Here is a 24,997-nt window from a genome sequence, read left to right as displayed (position 1 = left end):
AGATTCTGCCATTGTTGTCCAGCTGAGTCATACTTTTATAAATAACCTCACTGCACAGAATGGCTTTTCTTTTAGTGTAAGACACTGTTTCTGCAGATGAGAAGTGGTTTGGTTTGGTCCTTGGAAGCTTCCTGCAAAAATTGCACTGTTTTTCCTCCTGTTTTCAAGTGAAAGGAGAAAAAAGAATCAATAAAGGGGGGCATGTTTTAACAATAAACCAGATTTCCAGTTTATCTGAAGAGCTCTGGATAAAGGCCCTCATGAGCCTGTGTCCCATCAAATGTTTCCATGTTTGGTATCTTTGCAGTCGTTTACTCCAACAGAACACAAACCTGGCCACATTAACAATCACCACAAGTGGTAATTGTCATTATTCCCTCACCTGTGACAGCAGAGAACACAACAGGCCTATAACCTGCAAATAGCTCCAGTTCCTTCCCCTGCCACCAACCGAGGGAGCAATTTTGAGGAATTCACTTGCACTTTTGGCACTTCAGTTTGCCACCTGTCATGTAATAACCGTGCCACTTAGCTTCCAACATGATTTGCTACTACCAAAGTGATGTATGGGGGTGTGGTATTTGTGCCACACACACAAGCACTTTGTAGTTTCTCGGTTGCATTTCTTGCAGCAGCTCCTGTTGTGCTCTTTGTGTTACACACACAGACACTGGATGCCTCTTACTTCTACATACTTGCCAATGACCTTCTTGGTCTTTAACCCTTCCTCCGTTCCTTTCCCATAGTAACTCTGTGGTAATCTGCTCTGTGCTGGACAAAGACACCTGAAAAATACTCACTTGGGGCAATAGAAATTGAAATGTGAGAGCATTCTCCTGAACTCCTAAAAGATCACCTTCTTTTTTCACAAATGACCTTATCCAAAGGACTACGGCAGACCTGGACCCTTGGGCTCAAGTGATGTATCATGAAGGGTGTTGGAAATGGACAGGCTTAGTTTTTATTTCCTTGACTTCCATTTTAAAAACCGGAAATTTAAAAATAGAGCTATTGTGATCTCATTAATTGACTTTGTAACCAACAGGTTCATGTTTTATAGCCTGCCTCTCAGTCACTTGGAATTACAATTTCATTTAAAAGAAATCCTATGGAAATCAATGGCTTCTTGAAGACCAAGGTATCATTTATTCTGTTTAAGAGAGACAGAATTATATAAGATATCTATAACTGAGCAGACTCCTGATGTTTTTCAAAACACCTTAGATGCTCTACTTGATCTGACTATGACCAAGTAGGAACTGTCAAAAGACAAATGAGTAGGAACTTCCAAACCCAGTACATTTAACAAACCTCTCCTACAGGACTGGCCTGTCAATTTTGAGCCTTAAGCTATTCAGTATAGCCCCTTCAAAACCTCTATTCTTTGTATTTAATAGTAATCCCAGATTATAAAATGAAATATATATCTTTCCAACAAGCTGTTCAAAATCCTTAGTTCCACTGAGAGAATGTCACATAATGTGCTCTAGAGCTACAGCATAATGGAAAGCAGAGCTGTAAGCCACAGCGATAGACAAGCTGATGGGGCTGGGAATAGAAACAGCTTTAGTATACCTTGGGAATGGATGTAAGAGCTGGCAGCCCTTTAAGTAGGGGCTCACTTTCCTTCCTACACCATGACATGCTGCATTTATGGTGCCTATTCCTCCTGAACCTTGGTAAACTGATTCCAAATTTAGGACACATAAAGTGTTAATCTATCTTACATCCAGGACATGTCAGAACATTTCTGTATGATTGTTTAGTGAGAACAACTCCATCAGAATCATCTTGTATAGAGAAGAGTCTGTACCCTTTGAAGAAACCAAAGGAAACAGTCTGTGTATTTGGATAAGTATATCCCAACTTTTCAAATCTTAGGATTCGTTTAAAAGGTAGAACACGCTAGAAAATTATAAACTAGGACTGGATTTCTGCTGAGTGCTTTTCCAAATCTTTGCTTCTTCACTTTTGATCCACCATCTTAGAACCAGGAAATTTGCTTTATTGAAAAAAAAAAAACCAAAAAACCAAACCCTAAAATAATCACAGGATTCAGCAGTGGCCCTCCAGAGAACTTGCTGACAAATTTTGTATGGTGACAAAAGTTTTGTTTTGGGTCTTCTGCTCCAGTTTCAGGTTTCTTTTTCATAGGTTTATCCAGCACTTCAAAATATAAAACGAATCCTACAAACTTTCTTCTAAGTATGTGTATTGTCCTCAACCAGTGTGGAAAATAAAGGAATTGAAACTGAAATATAGGATGTTTGAAAAATATCAACTGATTAGAGTCAATTTACTACATTAATCAAAGGCAATCTTAGTGTTCAGCTGTAAACCAAATCTGTTTGGTATCCAGCAGTAGTTTCCCAGGTACATGCTCTGCATTAAAAATACATATACCTGCATACATCCACATGCCCAGGATTTCAGTACATTGCACAAAATTTTCCCTTGAATTATATGCCACTGACTTCAACAGAATCTCCTAGGAATATACATAGGAGTATGCAAAACTAGATCCATCACTGCTGCATAGTGTACTTTCTTCTCATTCATTTCATGGGTTTTCCTTCCATTTGGCCCCATTCTTAAGTCTTTGGCAGGTTAAGAGTGAGGTAAATTATTTGGAAACATCTCGTATTTATTGATTCTCATTCACAGCATAAGTTACACAATGCAGTCATGTGAGGTGAAAGAAGGAATTTTGTTAATATCTTATTTAAATACTAATTCACAAGTTCTAAAGACACAGGATCCTTTATCACTCCTGTGCTTCTAAAATGTTTCAAAACTTTGACAGGGCACAAAATCCTCTATTCCCTTCTGAGCAACTAGTATCTTTTTAAACACCACACTGGTTTCCTTTTCTTTCCAGGTCCTGTCTGCTGTTTATAAATAGATCCTTATGGCTCTATGAATTCAAGACAATTATACCTCGAAATTCACTGGAATGCCATCAGACCTATTAATTTTGGGACTTTCTAGCTGCATAAATAAAATGTCAACTATCTGATTATATTAGGCGTGGAAAACAACATGAAAAGCCATCTGTAATTAAGGAGAAGTTATTTCAAATAATTCACGGAGCAAAGAGCAGAAGTGCATAAATATACACAAAAGCCAGTGTATTAGTTTTCCATACAGATTAAATCAAATCTACGTGGAACAATTAATTTGTATCTTATAACACTTATTGTATTTTTCTTCGTATTCATCAACTTCAGTCTTTTCGCAGATGTTCTGCTCACACAGATGCAAATTCTTTGAATCTGACACTGTTTCCTATCTCACTTGAAATCTCGGGCTTCTGTTTTGCACCTGCCCGAAATCTGCACTGCTCTGCCACCTAGTGCTTTGAAGGAGGGTATCTTACATCAAACAGCACAGTCTGTTCAACAGCATAGATTAAGACTCTCTGGGCAGAAGTATTTTACTAACATTTCCTTACCAAATGGGTGATTAAGGAGGAACTTGGTTTATCAGCCTCTAAGGATATCGTAATTGATCACTGCCAGAGATTGTGTCTGCAGATCTTAGTAATATATAAAACTGTTTAGCAACCTGCATCCTTGTATTTTAAGACATTACATCATCTTTATGGATCTTTCTAAAATGTAAAATAAATTAATTTTTCCATAAAATCCTTATAGAAGAAAAAATTAATCAAATATCACATGTACTTAATCATATAAAATTTTCAGACAAAAAATGTCTATTTCAACTTCTAGCAGGTACCCAAAGAATCAAAATAAAATTACTTTTGCCTAAAATTTTTGTTTGTAAATGGATTCTAAAGCACAGCATTTGCAACAACCAGCTTGCCTTTTGTTAATTTTAATTTACATTGTTTCTAAAAATGTGTGTTTCTATATTACTGCTATTGCAATTTATATTTCTTCTAAATTACATATAGACAGGGCTTATTTCAAGTAACAGACCAGGCTACATATTTTAGAGGATTTTGTTTTTTTTTTACAATTTTATTTGAAAGTAATGGAGCTTTACATTGTCAGGGTTGACACAATGACGCTATGAAAATGAGCTCTGCTTTTCTTTTGAAGGAAAAGTCATTCAAACAAGACTGTTCTGACTCCCACTGAAGAGAATTTCTTCTATGAAAAATTAACATCAGTTACATATACAAATCTTCAATATTTATCAGTTGGTTCTAATTTTTCCTTTAGACACTATGAATACCAAATGACTTTCCCCTCACATCACTCAGAAACAACTATGAAACATTGACAAGCATCTCCTCTTGTCTGGATTGCATAAATGCAGAACCAACATAAACTGTGTGTCTATGAAATGAATCACAGAATGGCTGGGGTTGGAAGGGACCTCTGGAGATCATCTAGTTCAAACCTCCTGCTAAAGCAGGTTCACCTAGAGCATTTTATGCATTGACAAGATCCCCTCAGTTGTCTCTTCTCTAGGCTGAACAGGCCCAGCTCCCTCAGCCTGTCCTTCAGTCCCTTAATGATCTCTGTTGAACAAGAGTGGGCCCCCTGCTGACCCTTGGGGAACACCTTCAGCTACAGGCCTCCAGCTGGACTCTGTGGTGATGATCACAATGCTCTGGGATCTGCCACTCAGCCAGTTCTGGCCTATTGGAATGTTGTGGAAGACAGCATCAAAAGCCTTGAAGTAGAGGTAGACATTATCCACTGCTCTTCCCTCATCCACCCAGCCAGTCACTTCATCATACAAGGATGGTTGGTCCAGCATGATTTCCCCTCGGTGGATTCATGTTGATTACTTCTCATAACCTTCTTTTTTGTCTGGATGCTTAGAGGTGACAACCAGGCCATTCCATCACCTTTCCAGGGATTGATGTTAACTGGCTTGTAGTTCCTGGATCCTGTCCTCCTTCTTGCTCTTTTTGAAGTTCGAGTTCTCATGTACCTCTCCATGATCTTACAAGTAACATCTCCCAGCTCCCTCAGCACTTGAGGGTGCATCCCATCAAGGCCTTGACACCCACAACTCTATTATAAACTGATCCTCCTCAACACAAAATCTTTTCTCCAGACTTTCTCACTTGCCTACAGTCACAGCTTTCTGAGGGCTGCCTTAGCAATAAAGACTAAAGCAAAAAGAGACCTTCCCTAATTGCCTTCTCTGGATCCTTTGTCACCATGGGCAGGGGGCCCATGTTTTCCCAAATCTTCCTGTTGCTACTGGTGTACTGGTGGGAGTCCCTGTTGCTGTCCTTGACCTCCCTTGCCACATTTAATTCCAGATGGACTTTAGCCTTCCAGATCACATTCCTGCATACTTGTAAAACACTCCTATATCCCTCCCAAGTGCCCAAGAACCCTGCCCCTTTTTCCACAAGCTTCCATAAACTTCCTTCTTCTCTTAATGTTTTGCCAGAAGCTCCTTGCTCATCCATGCAGGTGTCTTGCCCCTTTGTTTGATTTCTTACCCGGAAGGATTCACTAACCTTGATCTTGGAGGAAGTGATGCTTATTCAGCTTTTTTCCTACAGAACTGTCAAATATTAATATCTAAAAAGCAACTAAGTGCAATTGGTAAGGTGCAATTGGTCCTATATGTGAACAAATAAAAAGACTCTCACCTCTCTCTAAAATACAGTGCCCTGTGGGAAAGGCATGTATGTATCTGCCTTACTGCTGGGCTAATCTCACCTCTAATATGTCAGTCTCATCCCATGCAGCTCTGTTAAAAGTTAGCTTTCCATTCCACATCCTGCTGGACACCTTTCATTGGCTTCACTTCTGAACAAGTGAAAAATAGGCACGACTGGACTAAATCCAGTTTGGACAAATCAAAAGGACTTATGTTGTTTGCTTGGATACTGTCAATTGAATGGCATCAATTTACTTATCAGCTTCCATTATTCCCTTGCTCCCATTACTTATGGAGGAAATGCATTATCTCCACTAACATCTGTTACTACCAGTTATGCTTCAAAGCATGTGATCCAGAGCAAGGAAAGCAGAAGTGAAGCATTCCAGCCCACTCCCTAAGCAAGCATAAGGAGCTCAGCCAACTGCCAATGAAGCCTATTGAGGAAAGTGTGGTCCTGTGTCCTCTGCTTTCATATTCCTACAGTCCACACTGCCACTTTTCTGACCCTGACAGAAGATCCCTACAGGGAGATCCCCACCAAAAAAAAACATGCTGTAGAAAGCCAGGGAACAGTTCTAAGCCAGCACAGCTCCCTGAACCAGGAAGCAAAGGAGCACATACACTCAAGTACCAATGAAATAGAGGGACCACCCAGACAGGGCTGGGGCAGGTTTGCATTTTTTGGCAGCAAATAGCTACTAGGGTGGCTGAGCCACAACACTGCCTCTGCGTCCTTTTTGGAGCAGTTCCCACTTTGCCCGGTCAGCTCTGGACGCAGGAGGCTGCGGGGACCAGCCTCCGGAATCCGGGAGACCAGAGGTCTGGCTCGTGGGTCCTTCCACAGGACCGCGGCAATAGAGGCAGGTGGTGGAAGAAGGAGGCAGGCTCAATTGTGGATGAAATCCGGAAGGTTTATTGTGTCTCCGAACAGGGGACCTCGCCCCCCGGGGGTGTCCAGCAATGAGCAACCCTGAGCGCGCCTGCCAGGGGTTTTATGGGGGGTGGTGACAGGGGAGGGATGACAACGGCATCGAATCAGGGAAGGAGAAGGACGGGTCTGCGGGATGAGGGACACACAAGGGAACCTATCTTGGGAAAGGAAGGGAGGGATCCTCCCCCCAAGACCAATCACTCGACGCCCCTGCCAGAACTTTCTAGAAGCTTGGGAGGGGTGCTGGAGCGATTGGCAGGGGTCTGGGAGGAGACAAATAGAGAAAGCAGGGTTATGAACAAGAAACCAGGAGGGTATAAACTGGGATGGTACAGTAATACAAAACCCAAAGGGGAGACCCGGACTGAACCAAACAAGACACACTCCCACACAATACCAAAGAGCACCATGTGTATACTGAAATCCCAAACAGAAACTGAAAACAGACTTAAATCCCTAAGGCAGTGATGCTGATGTGTGGCTAAAACCAAAGTGAAAATCCAGGGAGGTGCTGCAACTGCACTTCTGAAGGGCACCAGTGGAGAGTGGAGGCAGAGCTGCCCCCTCTCTGCCCAGGACTCCAGCCCAAGGCACTGCGGCCGTTCGCAGTTTTCCAAGCACACACTGACCACCCAGACTACTGAACAGCAGCAGCTGCAAAGAGCCAGCTTTGACCCCTGTCACATTTACAGATTTACAGTCATTACATTTCAATTTGGTTTTTTACTCAAAAAACCAAGTGTATTTTGAGGGGGGAAAACAGGCTTTCCACAACCTTTTAAGATAGAAAATTATCTTGTATACTGACAATAGCAAGAAACACTCAGCCTTAGTCCAGTGCAGAAAAAATGCAAATACTATGTGGCAATCACTACTTTGCTCAAACCCAGGGCTATCACCAATTATCTCAAACAGCAGCATTGTGGAGAGATCCACACAAAGGAAATAACCAAATAACTACATCTTTCCTTGCAAATATCCTTTGTTTCTAATCAAAATCACTTTTCAACCTTTTTTCCCCCTCCCTAAGAGCAGCAGCCAAAACCAGAAAGCAAATTTCCCTGGGACACTTAACACTTTATTGTACATCTGTGAATGTTTTTGCTTTGTTTAAAAGATGTTATTTACAAAACCAGCATAGAACATTAGCATACGAATTGTTCAGTGTACTGTATGCAGATATCCAAATCCAAGGCAGATCCTGATTTCTGTTTGTTGACTGCTGTGATGTATCACTGAGAAGCATTTCCCACTGCATGCTAGAGAAACACCACCTGATTGTAAAATCATATGGTACAACACAGAATTCAAGCAGGCTTCCCAAAAGTTCAGAGCAGTTCTGTTCACACTGAGTGAACAAGAAAAACATTACTGAAAATCATGAATTCTCTTCCTGCAGCAACTGCCTTTGCTACCATTAATCCTACAGCATCAATTTTGAACAAACCAAGATGGACGCTTCCTGGCTCTTTCAATGATCCGCTTGCCTGCATCTTTTTCTGTGGGTTTTTCTCCTTCATAAAGGACAACAGTCTCTACAGTTGGAGCATTAAACGGTCTTCCTTCCTTCTTATGTATTTCCATCCGTATCAGTCGAGTTTCTTCTTTGACTTTTGCGTAACAATAGCCGCAAAGGACGTGTTTCTGCTTCAAGCTTCCACACTCAGGACAAACATCTATGTTCCTCTAAAACGACAGTGGAAAACAGGAAATTTTGTCATTTGAACAGCAGCAGAAAAAGAAACAGGGAACGACTACAAATAAAAATGTTAAATGAAATAGTAGAGAAACTCAGCTACCATTTCAAACTGTATTCTTCTACATAATTTTTCTGTAATGTGTTGCTATGTCAATGGCTACTACTAAGAACAGCCTATAAATTCAGTATCTAAGTCATTATGCCTATTTATGTTTGGAAGACTAAAGACCTATGGACTCAATTAGATGCACAGAAAATGTAGGCCTTTTCCATTAAATTATCTGTTCAGCCAAAATTCACATTTTGTTGGCTTGCACCTCAAGTGCCACTGTTTATTTAACCTCAGACTACTGTCACACATGATGAATGTATCTGTTACAATGGATTTTAAAGATTATAGTATCTTTTAAGCTTATTTATGTATAAACAAAGTCCAGGGAGCTTTTACAGTCAGTACTTCTCTCTGCAATGACTCTCTAAAACAAGGACTTTGCTGATTACCTTCATTTCTATGAGCTTGCTGGGATGCCTCCGCCGGCTGCGGTTCACCTCAACGGTGCGCCTTTGCTTGGGCGCCGCCATCCACAGGACGCTCTCCAGCAGGCTCTGAGCCTCGGCACTGCTCTCACCAGCATCACTTATCCCTTGGGGAACAAGAGCCGGACCTTGCACAGCTAGTACTGGTCCTGCAGGAGAAAGAAAAAGAGGGGGGTGATTGTCCCAGTCTGCACTGGTGCAGCCTCCCCTTGAATACTGTCTGCAGTTTTGGGCACCACAACATAAGAAGGATATAAAGCTCTTATATAGCATTCAAAGGGAGGCCACGAGGATCGTGAAGGGCCTGGAAGGGAAGTGACACAAGGAGCAGCTAAGGTTACTTAGTCTGCTCAGCCTGGAGGAGAGTGAAGGGAGACCTCATCACAGTCTACAACTTCCTCATGAGGGGAAGCAGAGGGGGAGTCACTGATCTCTCCTCTGTGGTGACAGGACTTGAGAGAATGGCATGAAGCTGAGTCAAAGGAGGTTTAGGTCAGACATTAGGAAAAGGTTCTTCCCCCAGAGGGTGGTTGGGCACTGGAACAGGCTCCCCAGGGAAGTGGTCACAGCTCCAAGCCAGACAAAGTTCAGGAAGCGTTTGGACAACGCTCTCAGGTACGTGATGTGACTCTTGGGGCTGTCCTGGGCAGGGCTGAGTTGGACTTGATAATCTTTGTGTGCTCCTTCCAACTCAGCGTATTCTGTGACTCTGTGAGAAAGAAATTCCTTGCAGCCAAGCCCCATTTTACCTGCGGTCGAGGAAACACAACACGATACTGCCGTCACCCCCGAAGCAAGGTCAGAGCGGCGCCCCCGCCCCGCTCCCTCACTGACCCCAGGGCCGCGCCCTCCTGCCCCAGCGCCCTCTCTCCCTCCGCCCTTCACACGTAAAACGAGTCCCTCAGCCCTCACACCGCCCTCTCACAGAATCGATGGCGTTGCAAGAGACCTCTGAGACCATCTACTCCAATCCCTTCTCAAGGCAGATGGCACAGGAACACGTCCAGTTCCTTCAGCTAGGCGGAGAAGAGGCCGCGACCTACCCCAGGGTGGGCTCTGTCCCCCGAGGAGACCCGGCCAGAGGCCACGCTCCAGCCGCCCCCAGCAGCGCTGGAGCAGGGCGCGAAGCCGCGGCAGCGGAGAGCGGACGAGTACCACCACCGCCATAGCCCCACGCGACCCTGCCGAGCCCTCGGGGAAGATGCGCCTTTCGCTGAGCCTTCTGGGAAACCGAGTGCCCTCAGTCTGTCACGGCATCGCAGGGACACATGAACAGGACTCCAAGTCCCAGCACTGCTCTCGCGACCAGGAGGGCGGGGCGGCGAAGGACAGAAGGAGGACTCCAACTCCCAGCATGCCTCACGGCAAGCCTCTCCGCCAACCGCATCTCGGCACGCTCAGGCACACGCCGCCACCCCGCCAATCAGCGCGCTCGCTTTGCCTTAGCGCTGGCAGCGGGAGCGGCGTCCGCGCCTGCGCTGAGGAGGCGGCGCGGGGCGTGCAGGGGCTGGTGCCAAAATGGCGGAGCGCGGCTACAGCTTCTCCCTCACCACCTTCAGGTACTGGGGCAGGAGCTGCTGTGGGCCCGGGGGCAGAGGCGGGCGGGCTGCCGGGCCACCGGGAGGACGGCGCGCAGCCTGAGCGGAGTGGCCTGCCGGCGGCGGCGACGCAGAACCGAGGGGGCGCTTTGCAGAGTCATCGGGCCTGCGAGCTTTGGGGGGCAGCGGGGGCTGGACCTGGACAGGAGTGACGGGCCTGGGGAGAGCGGCGGGGGTCAGGTGCCTGAGGGGGACACGCAGCTGCCCAGAGGCTTCCTGAAGGGCTACGAGGGTTGCGGGGAGAGTCCTGGGTTCCACTTGGTGTCCGTCGCTTACCTCGGGCCCCAGTGCGGGCGCCGCTTGTGTCAACTCGTGGCTGTGAGACAGAACCGCTGTAGGACCAAGTTAAGGTCTGTCTCGACACTGGTAGTGCCCTACAGCGTGTGTTTGGTTTAGCGAACTCGGGATCACCACACACACGCATACTATAGGCTGGGGAATAATTCTCTGGTTCTTAGCTAACTGGAGATGCGTGATAACAGCTGAGCTGTGGTGTCGTGAGAGCTTGCTTCAGAACAAGCTTTGCAGATGTGGGAATGAGTGAAGCAGATGAGTTTTAGAATAGTTTGTGTTCCTTCCTGCTACACTTGGCAGTCTCTGCTCCCCTTGCACTTGGTGTTGTGCACGGCCCGAATGTGGAATGATGACATGCACAGAGTGAATATGCCATTGGAGTGGGGTCTCTTGGGGTGTTGCTCTAATACCTAGACTGAAGATTAATTCAGAGTAGAGGAAAACTTTCAATTTTTTTTTTTTTCTCGATGAAAGTATTAAGGTATTAAGACCTATGTTGCATATATAAAAAAGAAAAACTGGACATAAGAATCTTCATGCTGCTTCTGTTGAAGTACCCCCTTTTTCTCAGAGGAGAATCACACTGTGTTATTGCAAAAGGAATTGCTAAAGGCTTGTTGCAGTTGAGCAAATGAAGCAGTTTGCAACCTAAAATGATGAAAAGAATATTCTCAATGGATGGAAGCTGCCCAACGTGCTTGCTCTGCTCAAGTAGATTGAATTCTTTATTAGCTGTCGGAAATGGTTTCCTAAGGGAGTTACAAACTTTTTGTATTTTACAGAAGAATTTTACAGAAGAACTACATGCTTGGAATGACAGTTGTGATTTGTTATATTTTGTAGTGGAAAAGCCAGAGTTACTAGTTTGTCACCCTTACACGCTGTTTCCTCAGTGTATAAATGACTACACTGATTGATTATTGCTTGCTTTGTTTTCTTCATCTAAGCACTGAGTTACATAATATCCGATTTTACTTCTGCAACTATTAAAGCAGCAGTGTCTGAAATACAGCCTAGAGAATACATCCACTTGCAAAATCACTTGTCCAGTGAGTGGCTCTCCTGTGGATGGAGAATGGACCCCTCCATCTTTCTGAATAAGTTACTTTGTAACTTATTTTGCTTGACACCTGCAGCTCTGCTCTGAGGATTCTGCATCCATTACCAGAATAACGTGGATCGTTAAAACAAAATGCAGGAATACCTGGGAATGGAACGGGAGTTGTTGCTGTCTTGTGCCATTGACCTCATGTGCTTGTCAGTCAAAAAGCATAGCCATGTTTTGCTGGTTCCTTTCAGCAGTGAACATCAATGTCTTGAAAGCTTTTAGAAACACACATTCAGTGTAATTTCAGTAGAAAGTCATGACACACCCTGAAGGTTTTTCCCACTGAGTGGAAATCTTTATTTTGCGTCTTCTTTTTAGTCCTTCTGGAAAGCTTGTTCAGATTGAATATGCTTTGGCTGCAGTAGCTGCAGGAGCTCCATCAGTTGGGATTAAAGGTATGTCCTGAAAATACTTCAGTGGAGGATTTGGGATTTCGACTATTTTTTGAGAGAACTAAACCAATTTGGATCATGTACTGGGTCCTTTGTATTGCATCCTTCTTTATCTTTTTCTATTACATATTTTGTTACTCTTTCAGTGGATTTTCACATGTTTTAATAGGTTTAATGTTTCCTGGCATTCTTTTTTTGGGTGATTTTGGAGACATTCAGTTGGTAGAAGTAGATATAAAAAGTTATGTAGATTGCTCAGTTATTAATGTTATTCAGAATCTTTAGAATGGGATTATGGGAGCTGTATGGTTATTTGAAAAAAGAAACAATGTGTTCGGTGTATTCATCAAAGTATCTCTCTTTAACATGATTGTAAGCTTGAATGGCTTTTAAAAAGAGAGGAAGAAAATTTTTACAGTTTAATAAGCTTGTCTGTGTTTTGACTGCTAATTTTAGTTTAATATTTAAAGAATTTTTTTGTTCCTTTCCAGCTGCAAATGGAGTGGTGTTGGCAACTGAGAAGAAGCAGAAATCCATCCTGTATGATGAAAGAAGTGTCCACAAAGTAGAACCAATTACCAAACATATAGGTTTAGTGTACAGTGGTATGGGTCCAGATTACAGGTATTAAAAAATTTTGTTTGATCACCATTTAGATACATATTCATACAAGAAATTTAGGTAACAGGTAGCAATTGGCTGTTTCTTTTTAAGTGTATCTCGTAATACTATATTGTATTGCACTGTAAACGACATTCACTTGAAGTTTTTCTTAATATGTTAATTAACTTGTCAAATAACCTTGTATCTAAAGAATGAAAGCAGTGTAATTCAACCTTACTTTCACTTTAAATATTTCAACGATTACTTGGTTGATAAAGATAACTCAGCGCAGTCTGTATTGTTACATTGATGTTATGCCAGGTGTACAACTCCTGAACAGATATTTATTATTATGAGTTTCCAGTTGTAGTTGGAATTTTTTTGACATAAGAGTTTTGTCTTTGTTTTCAGAGTACTTGTGCACAGAGCTCGGAAGCTGGCCCAGCAGTATTACTTGGTTTATCACGAGCCCATTCCAACAGCTCAGCTAGTACAGAGAATTGCTTCTGTGATGCAAGAGTATACGCAGTCTGGGTACGTGCTGGAATTGCAGAGTTGCTTCGAAAGATTGTGTTGTTTAAATGTAATGAGTAACAGCTACCCAGTGATTGGAGTTCTTGTGGAAAAGGCAGTTTTTCAGTGGAGAATGTGCACAGAAAGTGGGCCAGCAGGAGGAGCACTGTCTGGCAGTGGGTGAGAATGGGTCTCCGTATCTTGCACACAAATGTGTCAGCCAAGGCAGGACAGTTTTGGTTTTGTTCTGTTGGTTTACTCGTCATTCCTCATCACAGCCCTGGTCTGGGGAGAAGGCAAACATGTCCAAAATAATTAGTCACCTTTGACTTTCACTGCATGATTTATTATTTTTTGTTTGCCTGTAGTGGTGTTCGTCCCTTTGGTGTATCACTGCTAATATGTGGCTGGAACGAAGGGCGGCCGTATTTATTTCAGTCGGATCCATCTGTAAGTATCTTACACTTGTAAGTTCTGCTGCTTTGAAAAAACATGGGAAACTTTGCCCGTGCTCCTGAAATACTTTGTGATGAGAATAATAATACAGAGCTAGAATGGAAGATACCTTAACATAACTTCAGAAGTCAAAATGGGTCATTTCAGTAGGTGCTTGGAGCAAGCCTGCATCATTCTGTGCTTACATGTTCCTATACTGCTTGAGGGCTGGCAGCTGTTTCTGAGGGAGATCATCCCTTTTCGTACCTTTCCACCTAGTTGATAGTGCCAGCAAAAATGGTGTTCTGCAACAGCTACTAGAAAAAAAGAAGTTGACTGTTTATACTGCTCCAAACTGGATGGAAGTTAAGCCAAAACCTGTTGCATTGTGAAATGTAATGCAAGTGCTTTGGTATTTAATGACAGTGGTTAATTTAAATGAGTTTATTTGCTGCGTGTGCACTACATTTCAGAAGAACTACCCTTTGATGCACGTGTGAGGTGCAGTGCTTCAGATGAAAAAATGAGGTCATTTTAGTCATCATTGCAACTTTCAGCAGTTTGAATTACTACCTGATGCTCCAGTGTTAAAAGCAAAATGCAGATGCCTTGTTTAAGGCAGTTTGATTGAGCCATAGAACTGCTGATGGTCTTCATGGCAGAGGAGGGAATAGAAGTGATGACTAAATATCCTGGTAGTAGTGAACATAGATCAGATGGCTGATTTGCAACAAGTCGCTTACATTACTTTATCTTCAAAAAGAAGAATATGTGGAGTGAGCCTCAGTAAGGATTTGAGTGTACACTTTCTCAAAGGCAAATGTACTATTTTTGTTTAAGGAATCCCAAATCAAAACTATGCTAATTCACTTACTCAATTCATCTTTCAAAGTAGTACGAGGATGAAAGTAGGTGGGGCCCTATACACATTTTGTACAGTTTCACAGCATATGTTCCCATATAAAATTAGTCTGAATATGATCCAGAATTGTCTCCTGCAGTCTCAGAACACTCAGTATTTTCATAATTGCTTCTGTACTTTTTTACCAAGTAATTGAATACATAGTGTTTCACTAAGTTACACAAAACAGTTCAATCAACAGATTGTTGCTTTTTCAGGGAGCTTATTTTGCATGGAAAGCAACAGCAATGGGAAAAAATTACGTCAATGGGAAAACATTTCTTGAGAAAAGGTAATGTATTTGATACTTCTCTGAAAGGATACTATGTTCTGTTCAGGTTCCATATAAAACAGCCAGATTTTAAAAAATGCACACTTTTAAAATTGTCAGAACAAAGTTTTAAAATATTTTAAGGTGTGATGTTTCCAATGTACTTATTTACACATGCACAGGAAGTTTGATTTATTTAAACTCCAGCTTTTGCATTTATGTAGAACTACTTGAGTGCAATAAACACTATATTCAGCATATTTGCAGTAATGTTATAGACAGACAGTAGGAAAAGTAGGGATTTTTTTTTTTTTGCAAATAATAACTTTGACTATTAATGTTGCAGTGCTTACAAATAATATTTGTATGAGAAACAGAAAGATTTTAGTAGTTTTGGGGTTTTTAGAGATTCCAGGAGGTCTTTACCTCTTTAGAGGTTCCAGTAAAGGTCTTTGTCCTATGCTGAAATAAATGAATGTCTCTTTACAGATACAATGAAGATTTGGAGCTTGAAGATGCCATTCATACAGCTATCTTAACACTAAAGGTTAGCAAAATATTTAAGAAATAAGTTTCTTATGTCTTCATTGATGTGATTCACTAAACTGTGTTTTTTTTAATAGGAGAGCTTTGAAGGGCAAATGACAGAAGACAACATTGAAGTTGGCATCTGTAATGAAGCTGGTTTTAGGAGGCTCACTCCTACTGAGGTTAAGGACTACTTGGCTGCAATAGCCTAGTAGAAACTGAGCTAGACTGTGTGGTTCACACAAAGGTCTTTTTAATTTTGGCTACTTAAATGTTTTTCTTTGCAGTTTTTGCATACTTATTTCTACATGGTTTGTCTGAGAGATTTTTTAAACATCATGGGTGCAAATACAACGGTCCTTGATATTGTAATACATGGAATCTTGTTAAGGATAATTCTTTCCCTTGATACACAAAATACTGTACAAAATGTAAAGTTATAGTGACAGCTTGGAAAAGGCTAAAGAATAAAATCAAAGGCCACTGTTTTGGGGGAAGGTGTCTGTGTGTCTTTTTAATCCTAGCTTGTTTATCCACATCAAGCTTAGATTTCAGTATCCTTATTGTTGAGGAAAGAGTTTTTCACATACAGCCACGATGAACTTGCGTTCGACCTTCTTTTAAAAAATTTAGATGTCGAGTGACAGGATAATTTTTTCACTTTGGAATATTGTTTAAATGTCAATGAACTTCCAGAAATGGTATAATCTGGTGTAAAAGATCATGTACTTTCACAAAGGGGCAGAAAAGTCTTCCATTTCAGGGGTGTACTGTGGTCTGCTTGAGCCTCTCTGCTTTCGACCCTCCCGGTCTTTGTGTCACAAGAACTTGTTTTACTTGAGTTATTTTTTTGGCCCTAGAAATTGCACTTTTTCAACCTTGAAATATTGTTAGAAAAAGGGAAGTAGTAACTCTTACTGCAAACTAAATGCATTTATCACCATCAATAAAAATCAATGGGAATTACAAAACAGAATGAGAGTATGTAATGTAATTACTTTATTCCTTGAATTGTGCTAAAGTATTTTCCAACTTGCAAGATAATTCTAAAGATGTAATGAAAAGAGCATTTAATTTGTGCTTCCTAACTTTTTACAGATATCATTGTGTGGAGGTGTATGTATCAATACATTTGTTACACGTATAGAGTCGTTCAAGTCATAAAAACCTACATTTACCACAAAAAACCCAGGATAAATATACCTTTTTTTTTTTTTTCCAGCAGAAGTAATCTGGTCTGCAGCCATTTAAGTTGTTGTTTTCAGATTTTATATTTTTTAAAGCAATCTGATTGTCAAAATGTTGATAGTGAACTGAGAGCAATAGCTGGGTCACGCTGCTTGTACACAAGGCTAAGGATGTAGGGGAGCAGCCTGGCAGGTCACACACATCAGCCAGTCCTAACTAATGAAGGAAATACAAAATATGAGTAGAAGGCAGTGTATAAGCTGATTGACCTGTGCTTTCCAATGTCTGTCTTCTGATGGTTTATGTTATCATCAGGTGAATAAGAATTTCTGAAGCATGCCATAATTATTTCCTAATGTCAGAAATAAAAGCTCTGTCCAAATGGTTCATTAAGAGTTCTGCCAGATCACTTTTTGAGTATTTTACTCTGAAAACTAGACCATACTCTGATTCTTATTCTAGAGAAAATAAAACAACTCAGATCTGAAACTGAAGGCTTTATATTGCTGCATCTTCGATTTAGAATATTTATGCTCATAGAGGTTTTTAATGCTATATAAATACTCGAGTTTTCTGCATGGAAATACGCATTTAGGTAGTTCAGAAATAAACTGCAGTGGTTTAGCTGTCTCTGCTACTAGAAACAATTGATGAACAAAGAACACCCTGTGAAGGGTAGTTTAAGCCAAAAGCAAGTTTCAAACCATGGTAAACTGCTCCATGTTTTGTGTTAAAGGAGATGAGTAGGCCTCTATGGTCTATTGCCAGTGGTTTTCACTTCAACGAGCCAAGCTGGTGACTGTTTTTACACCATTAAGAACTGAGTCCCAAAGCTCCCTGGTAATACTTAAACCCTGCAATGAAACAGAGTTCATGGCACATGGTGTAATTTAGGAATGATATGCATAATATTTTGAATTCTGGCTTTATTTAGAGTATTACATACTTTTCTTAACGGTAGGCAGATAGACCTTGGTATTACGCTGTTATGATGGGGAAGGTGGTGTGATTTTAAGTGCAGGGTTCTTTTTTTAACTGCATGTCTAGAATAGTAGCTAAATTTTATGTAGTATTTAAAGGGAAATCCTTAAACTGCAGAGAATTAAGTAACATTTTTCCATTTAAAATCATTAAAATTCAAGGAAATAGTAATTTTAACTTGAAGATGTATTTCTTAAATAAAATCACTTCAGGAGTGAGAGATACTAGTGCAATGGACTAGCAAATTATATGGTGATTGGGGTAATTTTCAAAAGGTAGCTTTTTTTTTAATATATTTTGCAAAAACTGCATAAGGGGGTCAAGGTGCAATAAGGCAGACAAACACTGTTCCTTAATGAGAAATGACAAATTGCAGGCTTGATGACTTCAGCTCGCTGTGAATTATGACTTTGTGTCATTTAATTTGTTCCTACTAATGCAGCCATCTGAAAGAAGACGATGACTGGTCACTTGAAGCATGTAACGTTGATTTGCTTGTCCTGGAAGAGGATCTCCTTCAAGGTCCTCAGGATCGTGTGACTCCTATGAGAATCGGGCTTTATTTAACTACTAGGATTAGGATCTGAGAACAGTGTTATCATTTCAGGAAGTTACTACTTTAAGTCACAGAATGACAGAATGGGTCATGTTGACAGGGCCCATAATGGGTCATCTGGTCCCACCTCCCTGCTCAGGCAAGATCATTTTGGAGCACAGGGCACAGGATTGTCCAGATGGTTCTGGTTCTGAACAGCTCCAGTGAGGAAGACTCAACAACCTCTCCAGGCCACCTGTTTCAGTGTGCTGTCACCCACAGTAAAGAAGGTGCAGTAAGCCCCTTACAGCTTGCTTTGGCTTACTCTTGCTTTCCAGATCCTGTGAAATCATTCAGACAAGTAGAGATCATCTCTCCCTGCAAAAGCCGGCAATCAGAAGTCAAGTCTCTCCCATGCTGTTAGGGAGTATTGTTGCATGGAGAGGAGTGAGACCATAGCTATGTCTGCTGTATGGAGGCAGGCAGCAACCTTGGGCAAATATTGTGGACACTTGCTCACATTTTCACAGAACAGTTTAGTACAGCCCAACTTGCCCAGATCCAACGTGCATGGAGCTGTGGCTGTTGCTTCTCCAGTGAAGTTAAAAGTCCAAGGCTAACTTGTCTCTGGCCTGTCCCCACTGTAGTCCATGCTATTGCAGCCTCACATTGAACATGGTCTGCAGTTTTGGGTGCCACAGTAAAAGAAAGATACAAAGCTACTAGAGAGCATCTAAAGGGGGGACAGCAAAGATGGTGAAGGGCCTTGAGGGGAAGCTGTATGAGGACCGTCACTTGGTCTGTTCAGCCTGGGAGGAGACTGAGGGGACAGCTCATTGCAGTTACAACTTCCTCATGAAGGAAGGAGGAGGGGCAGTCAGTCATCTCTTTTCTGTGGCGACTCATGACAGGACCCAAGGGACAGGCCTGGAGTTGTGTCAGGGGAGGTTTAGGTTGGGTATTAGAAAAAGGTTCTTCACCCAGAGGGTGGCTGGGGACTGGAATAGGCTCCCCAGGGAAGCGGTCAGAGCACCAAGCCTGACACAGATCAAGTGGTATTAGGACAATATTCTCAGGCACGTGGTGTGACTCTTGCGGTTGTCCTGGGCAGGGCCAGGAGTTGGTCGCAACGATCCTTGTGAGCTCCTTCCAACTCAGAATACTCTGTGATTGCGTCTGACTTGATGTAATGCATTTCGCCCTTGAAGGGTTTTCGCGATAACCCGCGGCCGCGCCGGGGAGCAGAGCCAGGCCGGGCGGGCTGAAGCGGCGGAGCGAGGCGGGTGGTGCGGCTGTCCCCGCCCGGCGCCCCGGGGGAGGTGCCGGGCTGGGCCGAGCCACGCCACGCCACGCCGGCCCGGGGCGAGGGCCGTGGCCGCCGCGCTGTGAGTACGGGCTGAGGCGGCTGGAGAAAGGCGGCGGCCCCGGGTGAGGGAGCGGGGTCGGGAGCCCCCGGAGAGGCAAGGCGAGACCGGGCACATCGCGTCCTGGCAGTGAATGGGGGACAGGGAGAACAGGAGGGACAAAGGCCGGCGTCCCGCACCCGCCCACTCCGCGGGGGCTGGCGTGTGGGCGGAGGGCGAGACCGGGGGGCGGCCGGGGGGCCGGGCCGGGCTGGGGGCGAGCGCTGAGGGCGCCATGCCCTCACCCGAGATGGCGGCGCGGCCTCCTCGGCGCGGCGAACACGTGATGGCGGAGCGGCGGGAGGAGAGGGCCGGGCCGCGGGCGGGAGGGCGGCCGGTGCCGCCGGTCCCCGCCCAGGGGAGATCGGGCCCTGGGGCGAAGGCAAGGGCGTGTGTCTGACCTTGTGGTTGATAGTGGATCCCCCGCGCAGTTGTTGTCCTGAAAAAGTAGTTGCGTCTGTGGTTATATTGTCACTGCAACCCTTGATTTACTCTCTGTCTTGAAGCCTGTGTGAGTAGGAGTTGTAGCTGCTGTGGGGAGAGGTGCCCCGTTACTAATCGATAGGTTTACTCATTGCATTACATGCAAGGATAAGCTTGTGGCAGTGGCGAAGACTTCGAGGGGGAAAGGCTGATTTCTCCGGGCTCCTGGGACCCTGAAGAGAGTTAGTAGGTCATGTTGGAAGGATCAGGATTCTTGGCCGTGAAGAAGCAGGAGGAGATGTTGCTGATGCTGGATGTGGACCAGGCCAGTAGCCGTTAATGCTGGCCGTGTTTCCACTTGGACATGGGGCCAGCGAGGTTCCCACTGTTTGAAGGCAGGCCCCTGATTTGCACTGGCAAAGCCTGTTGTAGGACCAGGCTGTGTCCTGTTGCTCTTCAGTTGGAGTTTCATTTATCTTGTCCTTTAATACCAGTTTACTTCAACATGCAGGTTAGGTAAGAATTATAGGAAAAATTGCAGTGTTTATACTTGTAGTCGGAAGTCAAAATTGATTAATTTCACTATTCATAGTGGTTACTGCCTTAAATATGCTATTGTTTGGTGTAGTATGAATCCTACATTTTTCAAAGACAGCACATATTCAGTGAAGGAATTCCTATCGTACTTTCCTCAAGGAAGGCCTACTAAAGTAATGCAGATGTGAAAGAATAGATTTATCAGATACAACTCAGTAAGTCTTGTAGTAGAATTAGAAAACAGCAATTTCAAGATTGTCCTGACACTAGAATTGTTACTCATAGTCTATCACGAGGCTGTGTAATAGAAACACACAATGGTTTGGATTGGAAGGGACATTAAAGATCATCTAGTTCCAACCCCCTTGCTGTGGGCTGGGACACTTTTTACTATGGGGCCTTTTACTAGACCAGGTTGCTCAAAGCCTTATCCAACCTGACCTTGACCTTAACCGCTTCCAGGGATGGGGCATCCACAATTTCTCTCGGCAGGCTGTCCCAGTGCATCACCACCCTCTTGAAGGGTTCATCCACTAAGTTGAACAGTGCAAGTTGAAAGCTGGGTATCTATAAGCACGATGAGTAGCTTTTAATTTTAATGCTAAGTGTGATAAGAGGGAGAGGTAAGATTTGCTTACGGTATGAACTGTATTTTTAACTTTGCTCTGGTTGTCAGCTTTTGCAAATGAGCTGTGAGAGTTAACATCCATCTCAGTGACTGGCTGAGTGAAGGGCTCTTATGTGACGGGTGGGGGGAAACCACAAACTTGAAAGGTCTTGTGTGGAGACTTTGAGTGCTGCTGTTCTTCCTAGCTGAGAACTGGGATCTTCTGAGGCTGTAGGTTGGATCTCTAAAGGTGAAGGAAAGAAATTGAACTCATCACTGGGACTTTGTGTTGAGGTTCCAGTTGCTTGTGCTTTACAATAGCTGTTGCACTAAGTCTACTGCAAGGCTTGAGTGTATACTGTTAGAAAGAACTCTTTTGACTGTCTTTGTTCTTGGCCATGCAATAACAATTTTCTCCTTTGTTCTCACTTGACAGGAATAATGTTTCCAACATGTCTGTGCAGTCGCTGCTTTGTGAAAGAATTGCTGTTGCCAAAGACTTGATTAAGAGAGCGGAAGCCCTTTCCAAGTCCCAGAAAAGGAGAATAGAAGGTGGGGCAAAGCTATGTAGCAAACTGAAGGCTGAGCTAAACTTCCTGCACAAGGTGGAGGCAGGGAAAGTGGCCATTAAAGAATCCCATTTGCAGAGTACAAACCTTACCCACCTCCAAGCCATTATTCAGTCAGCAGAGCACCTGGAGGACGTTGTCAGTGTCCTCCATGTCTTTGCTTATGAGGACAGGTTTGGAGACAAACAGACACTGGTGGTAGATGTTGTTGCAAACGGAGGTCACACGTGGGTGAAGGCCATTGGTCGTAAAGCTGAGGCCCTGCATAACATCTGGCTGGGAAGAGGCCAGTATGGTGACAAGAGTGTCATTGAGCAGGCAGAGGACTTCCTGCAAGCAAGCCGTCAGCAGCCAGTGGAGTACAGCAATCCCCACATCATCTTTGCATTCTACAACAGTGTGTCCAGTCCTATGGCAGAGAGGCTGAAGGAGATGGGAATATCTGTGAGAGGAGACATTGTTGCTGTAAACTCACTGGTAGAACCATCTGCAGAAAACGAGCATCTTAACCCCAGTGAATCAGATGAAGAAGGCCCTGAACTCCTGCAGGTGACCAGAGTAGATCGGGAGAATTTAGTGGCCAGCATTGCTTTCCCTACCCAGATCAAAGTAAATGTCTGCAATAGAGTTAATTTGGACATCACTACCTTAATAACCTATGTCTCTGCACTGAGCTATGGTGGCTGCTACTTCGTCTTCAAAGAAAAAGTGCTGACAGAGCAAGCAGCCCAAGAAAGAAGGGAGAGAGTCCTGCCTCAGATGAGGGAGTTCATGGAGGGAAAAGAGCTCTTTGCTTGTGAATCTGCTGTCAGAGATTTTCAATCCATCTTGGAAACACTGGGAGGACCTGGGGAGAAAGAGCGAGCTGCATTGCTTGTTAAAAGAATTAATGTGGTGCCCGATCAGCCGTCTGACCGTGCCTTAGGACTAGTGGCTAGTTCAAAAATCAACAGCCGCTCTCTAACCATTTTTGGGACAGGGGACACTTTAAAAGCCATCACCATGACTGCAAATAGTGGCTTTGTGAGGGCAGCGGCAAACCAAGGTGTCAGGTTCAGTGTTTTTGTCCATGAGCCACGAGCATTGACAGAAAGCAAAGAATCTTCTGCCACGCCTTTACCAAAGAGCTGCCCATCTGATAATGGACTGTAAGTCATTAAATGAGTTAGTAATGGAAATACTACAGGTATTGCAGTGGGAGGCATATGGAGAAACCGAAGAATCATAGCAATACAGTTTTGGGTGTGTATCAGTGATGACAGGAACTAGCAGTGGAAGAGCTCCTCAAGGAATTTGTATTATCTTTACTCCTTCCTTGGGGTTATTTTTTGTCCAGCTGACCATTAATTTATTCACTAAAGTAATAAGAATTCTATGAAAATTGTTAACTGGCTTACAATGTATTAATTGTATCCATCCCCATTAAAAAATTCAGCTAAAGCACAGTTACTGATGTGCCCTTGTCATTTTTGTCCTTTTCAGAGAGGTAAAATTCATCATCTTAGATGAACTTTGGGCTTGATTTTCATGGGACTTAACTCTTTCTTTCCCCTATTCTATTCAACTTAATTTTTGGTTGATTCGGAGAGACCTTGTGCAGAGACCTGTGCCTTTTTGGGAGTGTGATGTTTCATGAAGATGTGACTACTAGCCATGAATAGAAATCAACTTAAGCCTTCCTTGCCTTACTGAAAGGAACCTCTGTATGTATACCATGGTTAGACTGAATTGGGAAACAGCTTTAAAATTCCTGGGAAAATGAGGAAATTGGACTTTATTTGCATTAATATGTTGTGACTCAGGCTAAACTGGACAGCCAGTGGTAGCAGACCAAGGAGGCAGATCTACTTTTCTTGTAGCCTTTGTCCAAATGCAAAATCTTGCTGGTTGTAAAGCCCAACTCAAGGCTTATGGCAACAGAATCCTAAACTGAGCCAGCACCCACATAGTTTTTGATACTAGTGTGCTCTTTGCTGAGGACTCATGGTGAATCTGGCTTCGTTGCATGTGGATTACCTGAAACAAAGCCTCAGTGAGGTGCTTCAGTGTTGGTGTGATGGAGGAGGAGATTTGCAGGGTATGTTCTTAAATCCTAGTTTGGTCTGTAGTAGAGAGAAGCCTTTTTGCTGGTGGTGTAATTGCTCTTTTTATTCAAAGATTAGAATAAACAACAATTTCTTCTGGTTTTGTTTGGTTTTTTTTTTTTTTTTTTCCTTTGCCCAGGAAAGATTTGCCATTGTAGGAATCTTTCTCATGTTTTTTTTTTTCTGAATGCTGTAATGGCAGCAAGCACTTCCTGTTTGGAATTAATTTTCATCAGTTTCCTAGTGGAAAATTTTGAGATGTCAGAGTGAAGCTCTGGGTCCCAAGCTATACATTTTTATCAGGTCAGTGAAAGAGATACCCACTGAATATTTTATAGGCTGTTGTTCAACACAATTGCATTATTATGGAGCTTGTAGTTCAAGCAAAGAACATTATCTTGCCTCTTGCCACTCCAGTCTAAATTTCTCCCTACAGTACAATGTATCTGCAGTGCTGCCCTCAGCTCAACCCATTTCTTTCTGGTCCCCAGTATGATGCAACGATACTGGAATGCCAGCAAGACCACTCTATGCCTTGTCCAGCTGAGTAAGCTGAACTCCAAGGGGCAGAAGAGTACTTCTTGTTGGTGGGATTCTTGCTCTGAAGAGTAAGATGTTAGGAGCTTTCACTGGTAACTACATGCTGCATAGCTTTACCTGAAACTTTCAGCAATGTGGAGGGCAGTCTGTTTGCTACGCTCCCCATTTGCTCTGGGTCCCTGAAGTAGTTAATGAAGTTTAATTAAGATGGGTGGGACTGGATTTTGGGTTTTGCTGCTTCAACATCCAGTTTCTCAGTTCCTCCTTGGTGAGTTCTAACAAAACATCTAGCTTGTTCCTACAAATAGCTAGATTTCATTGCACTAACACAGTGTAATGAAACCTCATGGCAGGATTCATCCCCCGCTATATCCATTAATTTTCTTTAAAGTTCTTCTGAAGGGAAAGGAGGACCAACACAATGAAACAGTATCAGTAATATGTTGGCTGTGCTGCAGAAATGCAAGTCTGCCTTAGTTAACAGCACAAGTTTCACCATGCAGGTGCTTGGGGAGGTAGTAATTTATCATGGTGTGATGGATTTACCAGAGCACAACCAGAGATGTCTCTGAAGTGTTACAAACAGCTGGAAGGAAAGTGCCTTTCATTTCTGCCATGAGAGCTCTTACTCTGGACACCTGTGTGATGTCTTTCCTCTGCAGTAGGTGTGGGAATAGAGGTTGGGGAGGCCATCTGTCAGAGAAAAAGAGCTGTGTGTTTCA

General features: G+C 43.2%; 3 protein-coding genes across 5 annotated transcripts; 2 read left to right on the top strand and 1 right to left on the bottom strand.

Annotated features, from left to right (window-relative positions):
• Positions 1–7,585: 7,585 nt before the first annotated feature.
• MRPL32 (mitochondrial ribosomal protein L32) lies at positions 7,586–10,009 on the bottom strand. Its single transcript, XM_032103783.1, has 3 exons — positions 9,809–10,009; positions 8,730–8,914; positions 7,586–8,215 (listed from the first exon to the last, which is right to left on the bottom strand). Exons 1-3 carry the CDS (start codon positions 9,930–9,932, stop codon positions 7,961–7,963), a joined length of 564 nt encoding a protein of 187 aa, XP_031959674.1. The 5' UTR covers positions 9,933–10,009; the 3' UTR covers positions 7,586–7,960.
• A 209-nt stretch (positions 10,010–10,218) lies between these two features.
• Positions 10,219–16,983, top strand: PSMA2 (proteasome 20S subunit alpha 2). Its single transcript, XM_032103780.1, has 8 exons — positions 10,219–10,324; positions 12,084–12,160; positions 12,649–12,781; positions 13,172–13,294; positions 13,642–13,723; positions 14,828–14,901; positions 15,370–15,427; positions 15,504–16,983. The coding sequence occupies exons 1-8, from the start codon at positions 10,284–10,286 to the stop codon at positions 15,618–15,620; spliced, it is 705 nt and encodes a 234-aa protein (XP_031959671.1). The 5' UTR covers positions 10,219–10,283; the 3' UTR covers positions 15,621–16,983.
• A 2,412-nt stretch (positions 16,984–19,395) lies between these two features.
• On the top strand, positions 19,396–23,096 carry C1H7orf25 (chromosome 1 C7orf25 homolog). Of its 3 annotated transcripts, none has more exons than XM_032103760.1 (2): positions 19,396–19,497; positions 21,519–23,096. In XM_032103760.1, exon 2 carries the CDS (start codon positions 21,535–21,537, stop codon positions 22,801–22,803), a length of 1,269 nt encoding a protein of 422 aa, XP_031959651.1. In that variant the 5' UTR covers positions 19,396–19,497; positions 21,519–21,534; the 3' UTR covers positions 22,804–23,096. The 3 variants fall into 3 exon arrangements, with proteins under 3 accessions (XP_031959651.1, XP_031959661.1, XP_031959640.1); XM_032103770.1 differs by having other exon boundaries at positions 19,434–19,540; XM_032103749.1 differs by lacking the exon at positions 19,396–19,497 and adding an exon at positions 19,845–20,454.
• The last annotated feature ends 1,901 nt before the right edge of the window (positions 23,097–24,997 follow it).

Source organism: Corvus moneduloides, chromosome 1 (assembly GCF_009650955.1).
Source record: "Corvus moneduloides isolate bCorMon1 chromosome 1, bCorMon1.pri, whole genome shotgun sequence".
In the NCBI taxonomy this organism is placed as follows: Eukaryota; Metazoa; Chordata; class Aves; order Passeriformes; family Corvidae; genus Corvus; species Corvus moneduloides.
The sequence above is the reverse complement of the archived record's forward strand: the minus strand, read 5'-3'. Positions and strand labels throughout refer to the sequence as shown.